At 48.2% G+C, this 15,896-nt stretch overlaps 1 protein-coding gene across 3 annotated transcripts in view; it reads left to right on the top strand.

Moving 5' to 3' along the window:
• MAP3K15 (mitogen-activated protein kinase kinase kinase 15) overlaps positions 1-15,896 on the top strand; it is a 220,792-nt gene that overhangs the window by 151,885 nt on the left and 53,011 nt on the right. For all 3 annotated transcript variants that reach the window (XM_033948236.1, XM_033948234.1, XM_033948235.1), the window contains 4 exons: positions 2,257-2,364; positions 3,857-3,906; positions 11,980-12,075; positions 13,764-13,851. In XM_033948236.1, coding sequence (XP_033804127.1) covers positions 2,257-2,364; positions 3,857-3,906; positions 11,980-12,075; positions 13,764-13,851 — 342 coding nt within the window. The remainder of the gene's footprint in view (positions 1-2,256; positions 2,365-3,856; positions 3,907-11,979; positions 12,076-13,763; positions 13,852-15,896) is intronic.

Raw genomic sequence — 15,896 nt, forward strand, 5'->3', positions numbered from 1 at the left:
ATCTAGCAGAGCATTAGAGACAGATTTCAGGGGGGGGGGGGGCGTGCCATACTCTCGGCTTATTTGAAAAATGATTGTGTGACTTTTGCATTACCCAGAACAGAGTCTAGTCTAGTCTTTTGGTTATATACCGGGTCATCTCCTAACAGAGCTCGACTCAGTTCACAAATAAAGACTAGAATTTTGGGATGAGAAAGCAATAGTGAGCAATGGGGGGGGGGGGGGGGGAGGGAGAGGTTGTGGGGGTTTGGGGAAGGGGGGAGGGGGGACTTCCTAAGATTCTTGCTCTTGTTACAGGTTTCTGTATTGGGGATGAATGGGAGGAGGGAGGTGGAGTGGCAACTTCGGGGCTCATAAGAGTCCAGGGTCCTGGAGGGCCATTCTGCCGACTCTAGCCTCACTGGCCATGAGTCGATTTGAGGGGGGGGTTTGTTCCTGTACTTATCTCTAATGTTTCCTTGCATTGTGTTGTATATGATGCATCACTGTTTGTATTCAGAACCTTTTCTGTTCCGTTGTTCTGTTGCACTCTTGATCGCATCGATAAAAATTGTTTGAACCTAAAGACTAGAATACGTAAGAATGAGAACATGAAAAGAGAATATTAAAGTGATATCAGTTCGTTAATTCAGTAGGTAAGCCATTTAGATACTGTGTAAACAGCCGAGTTTTTAGGACTTTGCGAAACTGTTGTAGCCGACCTATCAGTCTAACAGAGTCAGGGAGGCCTGTTCCAAGTTTCTACCAGTTTGAAGGCAAAGGATTGGCTAAGCTTCCTGACAGAGATAGGTTCATCCCAGGTTCCCAACAGAGACAGGTTCATCCCAGTATTTGTCCAGAGATGTGCCCATGTCAAAGACTGTTTAGGGCTGTTGTCAGATGGTGCCTGCCTCCCACCTAGAGGCAGTTATACGCCAAGGCATGTTACATTGTCCAACAGCACTTGCCAAGTTGGCTTTTTCCAGTCTGTAAATATCCTTTCTTTTGGCAAGGTTTGAATTGGGGGATTAGTGTACTGGGGACAGGTTGTTATATTCTTGGAGGAGAAGTAGGAATCATAAAATTATTTTAGGTACTATGGAATCAGTTTCCAAAAGACTGACGAGTGGATAGGATAACAGGGTAAATCTAGGTGAACAGATCTCTCTGAATGGATGTTCAGTTGTGCCTCCCCGGCTAACTTTGTAGCTGAGTATCCAGCTAAGAGGGTGGAATTATCAAGCAGTAAAAGGCGGCCATTTTGCATGCTAAGATTGTAGAATAGAGTCTAATTGCAGTTATGCGAGTTATTGCAAAGTAGTGTCAATTAACACTAGATATATCCAATTGCTTCTGATTACTGGTTATTAGCCCCAGGGCCATCTTAATCGATGGACAAGGTAAGGTTCTTGCCCAAGATGCCGGCACAAAATATTTAAATAAATAAATAAAAGGCACCAAACGCCCAGGGCCATGATGTCATCAGCCCATAAGTTAACCTACCAATATTTCCCTCCTCTTCCTCCCTCGTCTGACATTGCTGCCTAGGGTGCAGCTTTATACACCAGATGCAATGAGGGGGGGAGGGCCATCATTAGCGTCCGAGGAAAGAATTACAGTATTTCCCTCCTCCCACCTTGCGGTAGGTGCCTAAACATAAAGTAGGTGTGGTTAGGGGCGGAGTTTAGGTATGGATTGAGTTACGCGTCAGTAGGCGCCTACCTTAGGCCAAAAAAACTCTGGCTTAATAAACCAGTTCCTAAGTTGTACATGCCTACCAGTGGCTAAGTCGATATAGGCGCCACTAAGCATGATTCCACTAAAGGCGTCTAACTTTGATTGACATGTGAAGGTGCCGCTTTTCTAAGTGCCTGCTGAGTATGGCGCCATTTATAGATTCTGGCCCCAGTTGCGTTGCCTCATCAACATCCGGTTTAGAAAAATAATATAATTATCAGTGGGTTCCAAATGGGCACATGACCAGTCGTGCGCCATTATGGAACTGGTTATCTTTGCGACTTTAGAAACATAACCGCGTTGCTGTCTGGATGCATTCATGACTGGTTTGGTGCTGCGTAAACTTGTGGCCTCTAATTTGGGTGGCCTCATTTCCTTATGAAAACTAGAATCATTTTTGTGCCTCCTGACCGGGCAAGTTAAGGCAGGATGGGATAGAATTGCTCACCCTGTCTCCGAGCTTGGCGCCCGCAATATTCTTCTGCGCCTGCGCTCTTATATTTCAAGGGAGCCGAATTAAAACAACACGATTTGTCCCAGGTTTTAGTGCTGGAGCCCACGAAGATCTACCAGCCAGCCTACGTCTCAATCAATAAGGAGGCAGATGAGAGGATGGTCTCCCTGTGGCATGTCTCCCCTGTCGAAATGGTGAGAACTAACCGCAAACATGTCTAGTATGCTAAGGAAGGCGGCCTACTCCTCCCCCTCCCCCTCCCGCCACTTGAAATGCTCAGCATCGTCCTTCTCAGTTTATTTTTTACATTTCAGAGTCGCCGCCCTGGCCGTGGAGATGCGGTTCGGAAGACACAGGGTTGCTAGACGTCCGGATTTCCCCGGCCATGTCCTCCTTTTGAGGACATGTCCGGGGGTCCGGACGGCTTTTCAAAGCCCGGCACTTTGTCTGGGTTTTGAAAAGCCTCCTCAAATTGCGTCGGACAGGGAGGGAGTCCGCACAGGCGCGGATGCCACACGATGACGTCACGTGCGTGGCATCCACACATACGCAGACTTCCTCCCTGCCCGACAAAAGTGGCAGCAAGGGGATGTGGCTAGGGCAGGACTGGGGGCGGGATTAGGGTGGTACAGGGTGGGGATGTGGAACTGGGCGGGCCTGGGGGGCGGGTCTAGGGATCCGGGTTTTCCAATTGGAAAATCTGGCAACCCTAAGAAGACGGCACATATTATACTGCACGATTGACTAAACAATTGGTTATGCTCTCTGCCCCAACTCTCCTGCCGATCCCTGCAGTGCGAGCCCCACGGGCTTGAAAGTGAAGTTAAAAGCTTCATAGACAAAATTGCACGAGACAACGGCGCGCCGACAACTGAGCGCAAGGTTGACGGCGTGCTGAAGAAAAGCACTATTTTAAAGGGTTCCGACGGGGGGTGTTGGTGGGGAACCCCCCTATTTTACTTAACAGACATCGCGCTGGCGTTGTGGGGGGTTTGGGGGGTTGTAACCCCCCTCATTATACTTGAAACCAAACTTTTTGCCTGTTTTTTAGGGAAAAAGTTCAGTTTTAAGTATAATGTGGGGGGTTACAACCCCCCAAACCCCCCACAACCCCAGCGCAATGTCTGTTAAGTAAAGTGGGGGGGTTCCCCCACACACACCCCGTCGGAGCCCTTTAAAATAGTGCTTTTCTTCGGCGCACCATCAACCTTGGGCTCAGTTGTCGGCGCGCCGTTGTCTCGCGCGATTTAGTCCCGTCACCAAAAAATAGCAGCTATGTAAGCATACGCAGACCATCTACAGGCAAAGAAGATGGTCTACGCATGCTTCAGGATCGCTCACTAGCAATCCATGTGGTCAGAGGGGGGCGTTCCTCTGATCACCCCCATTTAAATACTGACCTGTTGTGGATCAGTCGGCCTGCCACGGATCGGCCACGATCAGCAGGTTAGTGAATCTAGCCCATAGACGCCAAAGAGTGGATATATTGCGGCATATCAAGAACTGTAATTTTTTTAAAAAATCAGAATACGCGCAGATTTGCGCACGCAACTTTAGCCGCAGTCTACGAAATCTGGGGGAAATGCAGGTCTCTTTGTTACGGTGACCTGAGTGCCCTCCTTTAAATGACCCCTTGACGTCATCCTTGTCTTCAACAGAACCTGACCTCCATCTTTGCTTTTGCAGAAGGGCATCCATGAGTGGAACTTCACAGCGTCCTCAATCAGGGGCATAAGGTAAGTGCGGAGGTTGAGATGTGGCGTAGTAAGGGGGGGTGGGGGTCCGCTCCGGGCATCGTCTTGGTGGCACCCCTCCTCCTCCTCTCCGCCCCCCTGCTTCTTCCCCCGCCATCCGTGTGCCTTCGCTCCCCCCCCCCACGTACCTTAGCACTTTGCTGGCGCGAGCAGCTACTCCGACCTGTTGCTCATGGCCAGCGTCGGCTCTCCTTCTGACATCACTTCCGGGTCCCACGCCTAGGATGCGATGTCAGAAGGAGAGCCGACGCCGAGGCGGGCAGCAAGTTGGCAATGCTACTCGCGCCAGGAAAGTTACAGAGGAATGGGGGAAGGGGTGCATGCGTGGCGGGGAAGGGGGGCGGGTCTAGGGATCCGGGTTTTCCGATTGGAAAATCTGGCAACCCTATGAAGACGGCACATATTAAACTGCATGATTGACTAAACAATTGGTTATGCTCTCTGCGCCTCTCACCCTCACTATGCCACTGGCTCTACATTTTGGTGGTCAGATGTCCCCCTTCTTGCTATTCATTGTGCTGTTAATAAGTGTATTTTTTTAAAACTGTTTCTTGGTAGTCCTGTTATTAAGATTCAGTTTACTGATTTTAACTCTACTTCATTCATCGTATTTATTTATTCATTCATTCATTCAATTTTTCTATACCGTTCTCACAGGGGAGCTCAGAACAGTTTACATGAGTTTATTCAGGTACTCGAGCATATTTCCCTGTCTGTCCCGGCGGGCTCACAATCTACCTGGGGCAATAGGGGAATTAAGTGACTTGCACAGGGTCACAAGGAGCAGCGTGGGTTTGAACCCAGAACTTCAGGATGCTGAGGCTGTAGCTTTAACTAATGCACCACTCTAGAAATCAAATATAGCTAAAGGGAGCCAAGTATAAGACAATCAAGTCATTGTGACATCACTGATGAGGTTGGCTCTTATTGGTGGAATGAGGCATTGTGACATCACAGTCTCAGCTCTGGCTACTAGAGACAGAAGCTTTTCACACTATTTATTCCATTTTCTCTACTGTTCTCCCAGGGGAGCTCAGAATGGTTTACATGAATTTATTCAGGTACTCAATAATTTTTTCTGTCTGTCCTGGTGGGCTCACATTCTTATCTAATGTACCTGGGGCAATGGGGGGATTAAGTGACTTGCCCAGGATCACAAACAGCACTGTGGATTTGAACCCACAACTCAGGGTGCTGAGGCTGTAGCTTTTAACCATTACAAAAAACAAAAGGAATTGACCCCAAAAGAAGACTTTTTGTCGAAACGCGGACCGTGTTGGGTCCTGTATCCCTAGCAGACTAGGTCCTTTAAGGCTCTTATGTGGATGATTTACTTTTATGTGGATGGAATTATTTTATGTGGATGATTTTAGTGTACCTTTGGAACTTTGATACTTTCTAATAAAGTCCATTTGGGAACATCGTCACTCCACAGAGTTTTTTTGGTTTACTCTGGCTTTTAACCATTGCACCACACTCTCCCCTTATGTTAATATTTGGCCTTTTTACTACTGTTATGCTGTTAATAAAATTGTAAGTTTTATGCTCTTCTCACTCAAAGATTTTATTTCCTTCCAATGTAAATTCTACCGCTAATATCTCCTCAATACCACTCTATAGAACAGGGGTGTCAAAGTCCCTCCTTAAGGGCCGCAATCCAGTCGGGTTTTCAGGATTTCCTCAATGAATATGGATGAGATCTATTTGCACGCACTGCTTTCGTTGCTCGTTTATCGGGTTAAAATTAAGAAAATGTTTTGCTCGTCTTGCAAAACACTCATAAACCACGTTACTCACTATTCAAGGTTTGACTGTATATGGATTCAGCTCCAACTATAAAATGATGGAGGTTGTTATTTAGACCTGGTACTTCCAGATTACAGAAAGATGCTCTGATTGAGCAGCTGTCCAACATAAGAATCTAAGAATAGCCATACTGGGTCAGACCATTGGTCCAGAGGTTGTGGTAAGAGCAGATAGCATAGCTGGTTTTAAGAAAGGTTTGGACAAGTCCCTGGAGGAAAAGTCCATAGTCTTTTATTGAGAAAGACTTGGGGGAAGCCACTGCTTGCCCTGGATCGGTAGCATGGAATGTTGCTACTCTTTAGGGTTCTAGAATCTTTTATTATTCTTTGGGATTCTGGAATGTTGCTACTCTATGGGGATTCCACATGGAATGTTGCTACTCCTTGGGGTTTTAGAATCTTTTATTACTCTTTGGGATTCTGGAATGTTGCTACTCTTTGGGGTTCTAGAATCTTTTATTACTCTTTGGGATTCTGGAATGTTGCTACTCTTTGGGGATTCCACATGGAATGTTGCTACTCTTTAGGGTTCTAGAATCTTTTATTATTCTTTGGGATTCTGGAATGTTGCTACTCTATGGGGATTCCACATGGAATGTTGCTACTCCTTGGGGTTTTAGAATCTTTTATTACTCTTTGGGATTCTGGAATGTTGCTACTCTTTGGGGATTCCACATGGAATGTTGCTACTCCTTGGGATTCCGGAATCTTTGGTTACTCTTTGGGATTCTGGAATGTTGCTACTCTTTGGGAATTCCACATGGAACGTTGCTATTCCTTGGGGTTCCGGAATCTTTGGTTACTCTTTGGGATTCTGGAATTTTGCTACTCTTTGGGGATTCCACATGGAATGTTGCTACTCCTTGGGGTTCCAGAATCTTTGGTTACTCTTTGGGATTCTGGAATGTTGCTACTCCTTGGGGTTCCGGAATGTTTGGTTACTCTTTGGGATTCTGGAATGTTGCTACTCTTTGGGGATTCCACCTGGAACGTTGCTATTCCTTGGGGTTCCGGAATCTTTGGTTACTCTTTGGGATTCTGGAATGTTGCTACTCTTTGGGGATTCCACATGGAATGTTGCTATTCCTTGGGGTTCCGGAATCTTTGGTTACTCTTTGGGATTCTGGAATGTTGCTATTCTTTGGGGATTCCACATGGAATGTTGCTACTCCTTGGGTTTTGGCCAGGTACTAGTGACCTGGATTGGCCACCGTGAGAAAGATGGTGTTCACCCTGGAACAGCGAATAGTGATTGTGGAAGGCTATGTGCTGACAAGTACCCAGGAACAAAACCACCAGCTAAATGTATTCAGAGCCTGGTTTGGAAATGGCTCATTCACCTTGCCATACTATCGCCAGAGCTGGGCTACTTTTCCGTGGCCTACCCTGTGTTTCCCTGCAACTTCATTGAGCATCCCCTAGTCTTTGTAATTTTTGAAAGAGTGAACATTACATAAAGACATAAGAATAGCCTTATTGGATCAGACTGATGGTCCATCTAGCCCAGTAGCTCTCCTTTGGTGGCCAATCCAGGTCACTAGTACCAAAAAGTAGCAACATTCCATACTACCGATCCAAACTGATTCACTGTTACCATTTTACACCACAAACTGCTCTCTCCCCTGAATGTGAAACTAATAAAGGATACATGGCTTTATGATAGCTTCAGGAACTATGGACTTTCATGGCAGTAAACTCTTTCTAAAATTAACTTCATGATAGCCCTCTGTACAGAGTTCAGGAGTAGCCTAGTGGTAAAGGGGATGGGAATTGTATACTTCGTTTTCTGTGGTTTATACTAGAGAATGACACAGGAGCAAATTTTTCCATGTCCCCACAGCATTTTCCTGTCCTGGCGAGTTCTTTTCCTGTCCCGGCCCCATTTCTGCAAACTCCGTCATCATCAGCACAAGCCTCAAACACTTTAAAATCATAAGTGGCAACATTCTAGAGCTCAGATTGTGATGTCATAATGCCTCATTCCACCAATGCCTAAACTCCATCCTCATCTGCACAAGCCTCAAACACTTTAAAATCATAAGTGGCAACATTCTAGAGCTCAGATTGTGATGTCATAATGCCTCATTCCACCAATGCCTAAGCTCTGCACAAGCCTCAAACACTTTAGAATCATAAGTAGCAACATTCTAGAGCAGTGGTTCCCAAACCCTGTCCTGGGGGACCCCCAGCCAGTCGGGTTTTCAAGATATCCCTAATGAATATGCATGAGAGAGATTTGCATATAATAGAAGCGACAGGTATGCAAATCTCTCTCATGCATATTCATTAGGGATATCTTGAAAACCCGACTGGCTGGGGGTCCCCCAGGACAGGGTTTGGGAATCATTTTTCTAGAGCTCAGTTTGTGATGTCATAATGCCTCATTCCACCAATGCCTACACTCTGTCCTCATCTGCACAAGCCTCGAACACTCTAAAATCATAAGTGTTCGAGGCTTGTTCGCTTAAAGCAGAGCTTACAGGAATGGGGCAGGGACAGGGACTGCAACAAAACTCGCGGGAACGGGGAAATTGAGTTCTTGTGAGGATGGGGAAAAATTTGTCTCCGTGTCATTCTCTAGTTTATACAATCAAAATGGTACTTATTTTGTACCTGGGACAATGGAGAGTTAAGTGACTTACAAGGAGCTGCTCTGGAAATTGAACTCACAGCCTCAGGGTGCTGAGGCAGCTGCTTTAAACACTAGGCTGCAAACTAAGGGGCCCTAGATTCATATCTCAGTTCAACTTTTTGTTATTTTTTTTTTTTTTTTAACCAATTATGAGCCCACCAGGGACAGACATGCACCGGGAAGGAGGCCTAAAGCCCTGACTGGTCCAGTTGCCTAAGGCCCCTCCTATGGGAGGGTCCTTAGTTATCTGGGCCAATCAAGCCCTTCCTTGGTGCATCCCAGGATGCGCAGGGAAGGGAAAGACCCACCATTTTAAGAGGCGAGCCTGCCGGCAGGAGGGAGTGAGCATTCTTCTTGCCGGGTTTCTACAACAAGGTACGAGGGAGGGGGGTTTGTGGGGGTGTGCTTGAGTTGGAGGAGTTCCGACCTGACTCCTTCCAGACCACCAGGGCCTACTTGAGGATTTGCTGGTGGGGTGGTGGAAGAGATCAGAAAGGGGGGCCTTGGTGTCAGGATATTCTGTGAGGGTATGGGGGGGATCCAGATTTTGGGCTGTCAGGGGTTTGGGGATGGTCCGGATGGCCAGGGCATGAGGGAGTGGGTATCCCTCCTGCTGATCTTTCTTTTAAGTTGTTGGGGGAGGGGGGCCTTCATCATGGGGGAGTCTAGGTGTGTGAGAGGGGGGTCCTGGTGGCCGAGGCAGGAGGGAGTGGGCATCTCTCCTGCCAATGATCTTTGGGGACAGGGTTTCAGGAGTGTTGGTGAGTTTGAGTGGCCACAATCTTCGGGGGAGGGGGAGGTTTGGGAGTGTGGAGGTGTTCGCTTTTCCAAGGCAGGAGGGAGTGGGCATCTCTCCTATCAATGATCTTTTTTAGGGGAGGGTTTCAGGAGTGTGGGTGGGTTCAGGTGACCACAATCTTCGTGGGGGGGGGAGGTTTGGGAGTATGGGGGTGTTCACTTTTCTGAGGCAGAATGGAGTGGGCATCCCTCCTGCCTCTCTGTTTTTTTCAAGGGCAATATGGCTGACCTGTCAGTAACGTAGTCATTTTTTTTCAGGTCAGTAGAACTAATTGAAATTTTTTGTGCTTCGCGAAGCGATGTTAGGACATCGATCAGTAGGCTGCTTTTAATATTAACGACCTCATTATAATACTAATGAGGTCATTTGCCTAGCAGAGTCAGAGACTGCAACAGATGCACGGAAAAGCACTTGTTGAGCCACAGAGTGCATTGGTTGGCAAAATAACATCACTGAATCGGTTTAGTGAAGATCATTAGACGCACGATGACTTTAGTGCAACCGGGCCAATGTGCCTACAAAGTTCCTTTCATAACTTCTAATTAATTATGAAAGGAACTTTGTAATTAATTAGAAGTTATGAAAGGAACTTTGTAGGCACATTGGCCCAGTTGCACTAAAGTCATCGTGCGTCTAATGATCGTCACTAAACCGATTCAGTGATGTTATTTTGCCAACAAATGCAACTACTTAGGAAGCTACTTAGGAAACTGCAAAACCACGGGGTGGAAGGAGATATATACAGATGGATTAAACACTGGTTGGCAGGCAGAAAACAAAGGGTTGGGGTGAAGGGACAATACTCAGGCTGGCGGAGTGTCACGAGCGGTGTTCCACAGGGGTCAGTGCTCGGACTGCTGCTGTTCAATGTGTTTATAAATGACCTGGAAACGGGGACAAAGTGTGAGGTTATAAAATTTGCAGATGACACCAAACTCTGCAGCAGGGTTAGGACCGCGGAGGAATGCGAAGACCTACAAAGAGACCTAAACAAACTGGAAGAGTGGGCAAACAAATGGCAAATGCGATTTAATACAGAGAAATGCAAGGTCATGCATATAGGGAAAAAGAACCCGATGTTCAGCTACAAAATGGGGGGATCGGTGCTAGGGGAAAGCAACCTTGAAAAGGACTTGGGTGTGCTAGTGGATACAACAATGAAATCAATGGCACAATGTGCAGCAGCCTCAAAGAAAGCAAATAGAATGTTGGGTATTATTAAGAAGGGTATTACAACCAGGACGAAGGAAGTCATCATGCCGCTGTATCGAGCGATGGTGCGCCCGCACCTGGAGTACTGTGTCCAATATTGGTCACCGTACCTCAAGAAGGACATGGCGATGCTTGAGAGGGTCCAGAGAAGAGCGACGGAAATGATAAAAGGCATGGAAAACCTTTCATATGCAGATAGGTTAGAAAGGCTGGGGCTCTTCTCCCTGGAAAAGCGGAGACTCAGAGGAGACATGATAGTGACTTTCAAGATCATGAGAGGTATCGAGAAGGTAGACAGAGAAAGATTCTTCAGACTAATGGGGCCCACAATTACAAGGGGGCACTCAGAGAAGCTGAAAGGGGACAGGTTTAGAACTAATGCTAGGAAGTTCTTTTTCACTCAGAGGGTAGTGGACACATGGAACACACTGCCGGAGGCTGTGATAGGACAGAGTACACTCCAGGGTTTTAAAGAAGGATTAGATAAATTCCTGAAAGATAGGGGGATTGAGGGATACAGATAGAGGTAGAGATGGGATATAGAGAGAGTTTAAATAGAGACCAAGGGGATTTAAGGGTTCAGACAATGATCACCGTACAGGTCATGGGCCTGATGGGCCACCGCGGGTGCGGACTGCTGGGCGCGATGGACCTCTGGTCTGACTCAGCAGAGGCAACTTCTTATGTTCTTATGTTCTTAATGTCAATTAGCGTCAATTAGTAAGTGCTACTTGCCAGTTATTGGTGCCGATAAGGCTTGTTAAACAATTACTGTATATACTTGAATATAAGATGAGATTTTTAGACCAATAAAATGGCCCCCAAATGGGGTCTTGTCTTATATTTGGTTCAGCGCCCACCCGCCACCTCCGCCGGCCTGCTGTAAGACCTGGTAGGCTGGAACAGGAGGGATCCCTCCTGTCTCCTGTCCCGGGTGACTCTAACAATTGTTTTACCTCCCCGCCACCTCCATCCGCATACCTTTTTCAGCTTTTTGAATCCCTGGTGGTCCAGCGGTGTATCGGGAAGGAGTGAGATTTTTGCGCTTCTGCCCAGCCCTGAGCCGCTCCTTGAATGGCTGCTGCCAGTTCTCTGTGCAGAGCCTGGCAGGGAGTAAGGAGGGACAGAGCCTGGCAGAGCAGGGAGGGGGGGACAGGGTGGGGAGGCAGGGAGGGAGGGAGCTAGGTGCAGAGTCTGGAAGGGCAGGGAGGGAGCTAGGTGCAGAGCTTGGCAGGGAGGGAGGGAGCTAGGTGCAGAGCCTGACAGGGAAGGAAGGGAGTGGGGTGGCAGGGCACAGATCCTGGCAGGACACATGAATATTAACCCCCTCCCCCATCTTATATTCGAGTCAACCTTTTTTCCTCCATTTTGGGGAGAAACCGGGGGCCTCGTCTTATACTCGGATCAACTTATATTCGAGTATATACAGCAAGTTGTGTGTGTAGATCAACTGTTCTCACTCATTTCCGTGCACAGCTTAAAGGGCCATATACAGAATTTGGTCCATAATGCCTAACTGTAATAACTAAACATGTTTTTAGCATAAGCCTGGCAGACCACCAGTGAGTATCTGGAATCTGACTTCTTTTTAAATGGAAATTTTACAGCATATCCAAGTTCGACGAACGATGTTGTTTTCTTTATGTCCACGACAACTCCGATGACTTTCAAATCTACTTTTCCACAGAGGATCAGTGTAGCAGGTGAGTAATTGTTTGTCTCTGGTGTGAGTCATCGTAATCTTAGGGGGAGGGCATGCGGATGCTGGCAGGATACCTCAATAATTTTCTGAGCAATTAGAAGCTGATATTGTCATTATAGTGGCCATGGCTCAGAAACTTGAGGTTAGATCCTGCTTCCCTGGGCTCGGGAAAAGGAGGAGGGATGGAGGCAAGAGTGTAACATAGGTGAAGTTATTCGGATTAAGTTTGTCTGATCGGACTCTTTAATCTTAGCCCTCCTGAGCCAGTTTATACATTTGGGGGCTATTTTGGTTCCTGCCTTTCATTGGGTTCACAGACTAGAGATGGCCCCTCCCCCAAATGTTCACGCTTGCGTTCGGTTTTATTTCTTTGGTCGAACAAATGTTGTTACGAGCGCGTGCTCTGTGCACGTAACCTGGATTCTATATAGTGCGACTAAAGTTGCACGCGCAACTTCATTAGCAAAGCAATCAGCGCCTCTAATTGCCAATTAGCAAGCAGTCAGTAGCACTAATTTGAATTTATGCCCACAACTTTCTAAACGTATTCGATAAAGTGGTGCTTGTAAATTCTACTGTGTGGATCTTAAAAGGGTGTGTGGCCAAGGGAGGGGAATGGCCAGGTCACAGGCATTCCTAACACTATAATAGGCGCACTATAATGGAACACGCCCGACCCGTGCACAATTTAGCTGCAAGCATTTATGCCAGGTTATCGTTAGAATAAATCAGTGTCTCTCAGACTTTTTTTTTTAGCTCCGGCACACTAAATGGAGCCCCCTCCTGCCGCACGTGCACCGTTTCCCTTCCCCCGTACCTCTGTAACATTCCTGGCGCGAGCAGCAACCCCCAGCCTGCATCAGCGTCGGCTCTTCCTCTGATGTCACTTCCTAGGGGCGGGTCCAAGAAGTGACGTCAGAGGAAGAGCCGATGCCGGCACGACAGCAGGTTGGGGGAAGGAGCACACGTGCGCGGCATTGGGGGGGAGGGGAAGGAGCAGGGGGGCAGAAGGGAGGATGGGTGCCTGCACCCTCGTCATGACAGCGCCCAGGGCAGACCGCCTCCCCTTATTACGCCACTGGCGCCAAGAAGGCAGCAGGTAGTGCTAGAGAATTATTGCCACGCCAGCGAACTCTATGCATTTTTACAGGTGAGGGGAGCTCCAGAACTGGTTGGGGAGTTGGGAAAGACATCTCGGCCCACGGGGTCCCCCTGGAGCTATTGGACCCAGGGCAGCTGCCCTGTTTGCCCCATCCCCCCACCCCACACACACACTATTGACCAGCCCTGAATGCATGAATCCCAGAGATTGTGCTCTTATTTCAAACTGCAGAGCCATCAAACCAAATAGTTCATCAGATAAAGACAGAATCAGGAGACATGAAAATGAAGTTTGGATGCATGTATTTACATATAGGTCTAAGAAATTGCTGCCTGAGTGAAGTGGGTGCCAGTTTCATGAGCATTGCCATCCTGGGTACAGACCGAAGGTCCGTCAGGCCCAGTATGCTATTTCTAGAAGCGGTCAACCCAGCTCACAAGTAACTGGCAAGATCCCAAAAGAGTACAGCGGGTTTTATGCTGCTTATCCCAATGGATTTTCCCAAACCCGCCTTAATAGGGGTTCAGGGCAAGGCCGGCGTATCTGGAGCTTTCTCTCACTGACGGCTATATGTTTACTGCTTCCAGGTTTTGTTGCCTTGTCAAAGAGATCATCACCGATGTGGTGGGCAGTGCTGTGGAGCTAGAAGGGGAGGCAGATGGGGACACACTGGAGGTAAGGCGCAAGGAATGGGAAGAAGAAAAATGAACGCTTGGCTTTTTCCACTGGGAAGAGCTAATTTATTTCTTTTATTTATATTCCACAATTCTTACAATTCTATGCGGATTATAAATTATTCACTCAAGCATTTTTCCCTGTCTGTCCCGGTGGGCTCCCACTCTATCTAATGTACCTTGGGTGCTGGGGGATTAAGTGACTTGCCCAGGGTCACACAAGGAGCAGTGCGGGATTTGAACCCACAACCCCAGGATGCTGAGGCTGTACACTTCCCCCTCCCCATTCGCAGTTTCCCTACTCGCGATTTCACATAATCGCGATTTTTTTGGGTGGGGGGGGGAGGAGGGAACCCCCCCCCCATATTTTTGTCTTCCCCCCGGCATCCTGGCCTTACCTGGTGGTCTAGCTGGTTTTCGGGGCAGGAGCGATCTTCCTACGCTCCTGCCCCGTGCAGACAGCCATTAAGAAATGGCTGTGGGGAGTTCCCGTAGTCTCTCGAGAGACTACGGGAACTCCCCACAGCCATTTCTTAATGGTTGTCTGCACGGGGCAGGAGCGTAGGAAGATCGCTCCTGCCCCGAAAACCAGCTAGACCACCAGGTAAGGCCGGGATGCCAGGGGAAGGCGGAAGGGAGGCGGGGTGGGTTAGAGCCGGATATTCGTGGTTTTTTGCCATTCGCGGTCCGGCTCTGCCTCTATCCCCCGCGAATAACAAGGGAGAAGTGTAGTTCTAACCACTGCATCACCACAGCAAAGTAAACTGAAATCTTAAAAAAGATGGAGAAAAATAAGACTTTTGGCCCCCACAGATAGTAATCCAAAGGCCTGACAGATATAGACTCAACATCTCTCCTTTGCCCATCAAAATCCTAGATTATGTATTCTGGAAACATACAGAACTCAGTCTTAGGCTCCACCATGCCCCAGTACCTATTGCTAATTCAGTGGTGGGGGGGGGGGGTAAAATCTGGCAACCCTATCCATGGTAGCTCTTGTTACGGCTCATAGACAAACCGCCGAAGACAAAGGCGCGCACTGACAACTGAACGCAAGATGGAAGCGCGCGCCGAAGAAAAAGAGTGTTTTTAGGGGCTCCGACGGGGGTTTTGTTGGGAAACCCCCCCCCCACACTTTACTTAATACAGATCGCGGCGGCGTTGTGGGGGGTTGTAACCGCCCTCATTATACTGGAAATTTAACTGTTTCCCTGTTTTTTAGGGAAAAAGTGAAGTTTTCAGTAAAATGTGGGGAGTTACAACCCCCCCAACCCCCCCAATGCCCCCACAACGCGGCGCAATCTATATAAAGTAAAGTGGGGGGGTTGCCTCCCCACACCCCCCGTTGGAGCCCTTTAAAACAATCATTTTCTTCGGCGCGCGCCTCCACATTGTGCTCAGTTGTCTGCGCGCGCCTTTGTCCCGGCGCGCTTTTGACCTGACAGCCTTGTTACAGTCTGTGGAATGGGGGAAGCCACCAAAGAGTGCTGATCTTTTTTACACAAGAGCGTCCCACAGGGCCTGTCATCTGCCCAGTGCTCTTGTGATGCGTGTAGTCTTCCTTGTTTGATGGGTCCTGTTTTAACTATTCTCTTCTTATAGTTACAAACTAGTCACCACAAGAATATTCCCGAGAACACTGCAAAATATACAGCACTTCAACCTAACAAGTTGCCTTACAAATATATACAGTGGAACCTTGGATTACGAGCATAATCCGTTCCAGGAGCATGCTCGTAATCCAAAATGCTCGTTTATCAAAGCGAGTTTCCCCATAGGAAATAATGGAAACTCGCTTTGATATGTTCCCCCCCCCCCCTGAGGCCAGGGCGCAGCTTCCCCCCCCCGCTCGCAAAGTCCCCCTCCCCCACGTGATCCGGCACCCCCCGTGAGAATAGGCACCCCCCGCCCGACCAACTTTAACTCACCCCCCTCGTCTGGCATCGGCACGAGAACCGCTCCGCCCCGCTCGCAAAGGCCCCCCCCCCCCGCTCGAATCGGCCCCCCCCCCCCCGCGAGAACAGGAACCCCCCTCTCGACCAACTT

The sequence above is a fragment of the Geotrypetes seraphini genome, chromosome 6, assembly GCF_902459505.1.
Source record: "Geotrypetes seraphini chromosome 6, aGeoSer1.1, whole genome shotgun sequence".
Classification (NCBI taxonomy): domain Eukaryota; kingdom Metazoa; phylum Chordata; class Amphibia; order Gymnophiona; family Dermophiidae; genus Geotrypetes; species Geotrypetes seraphini.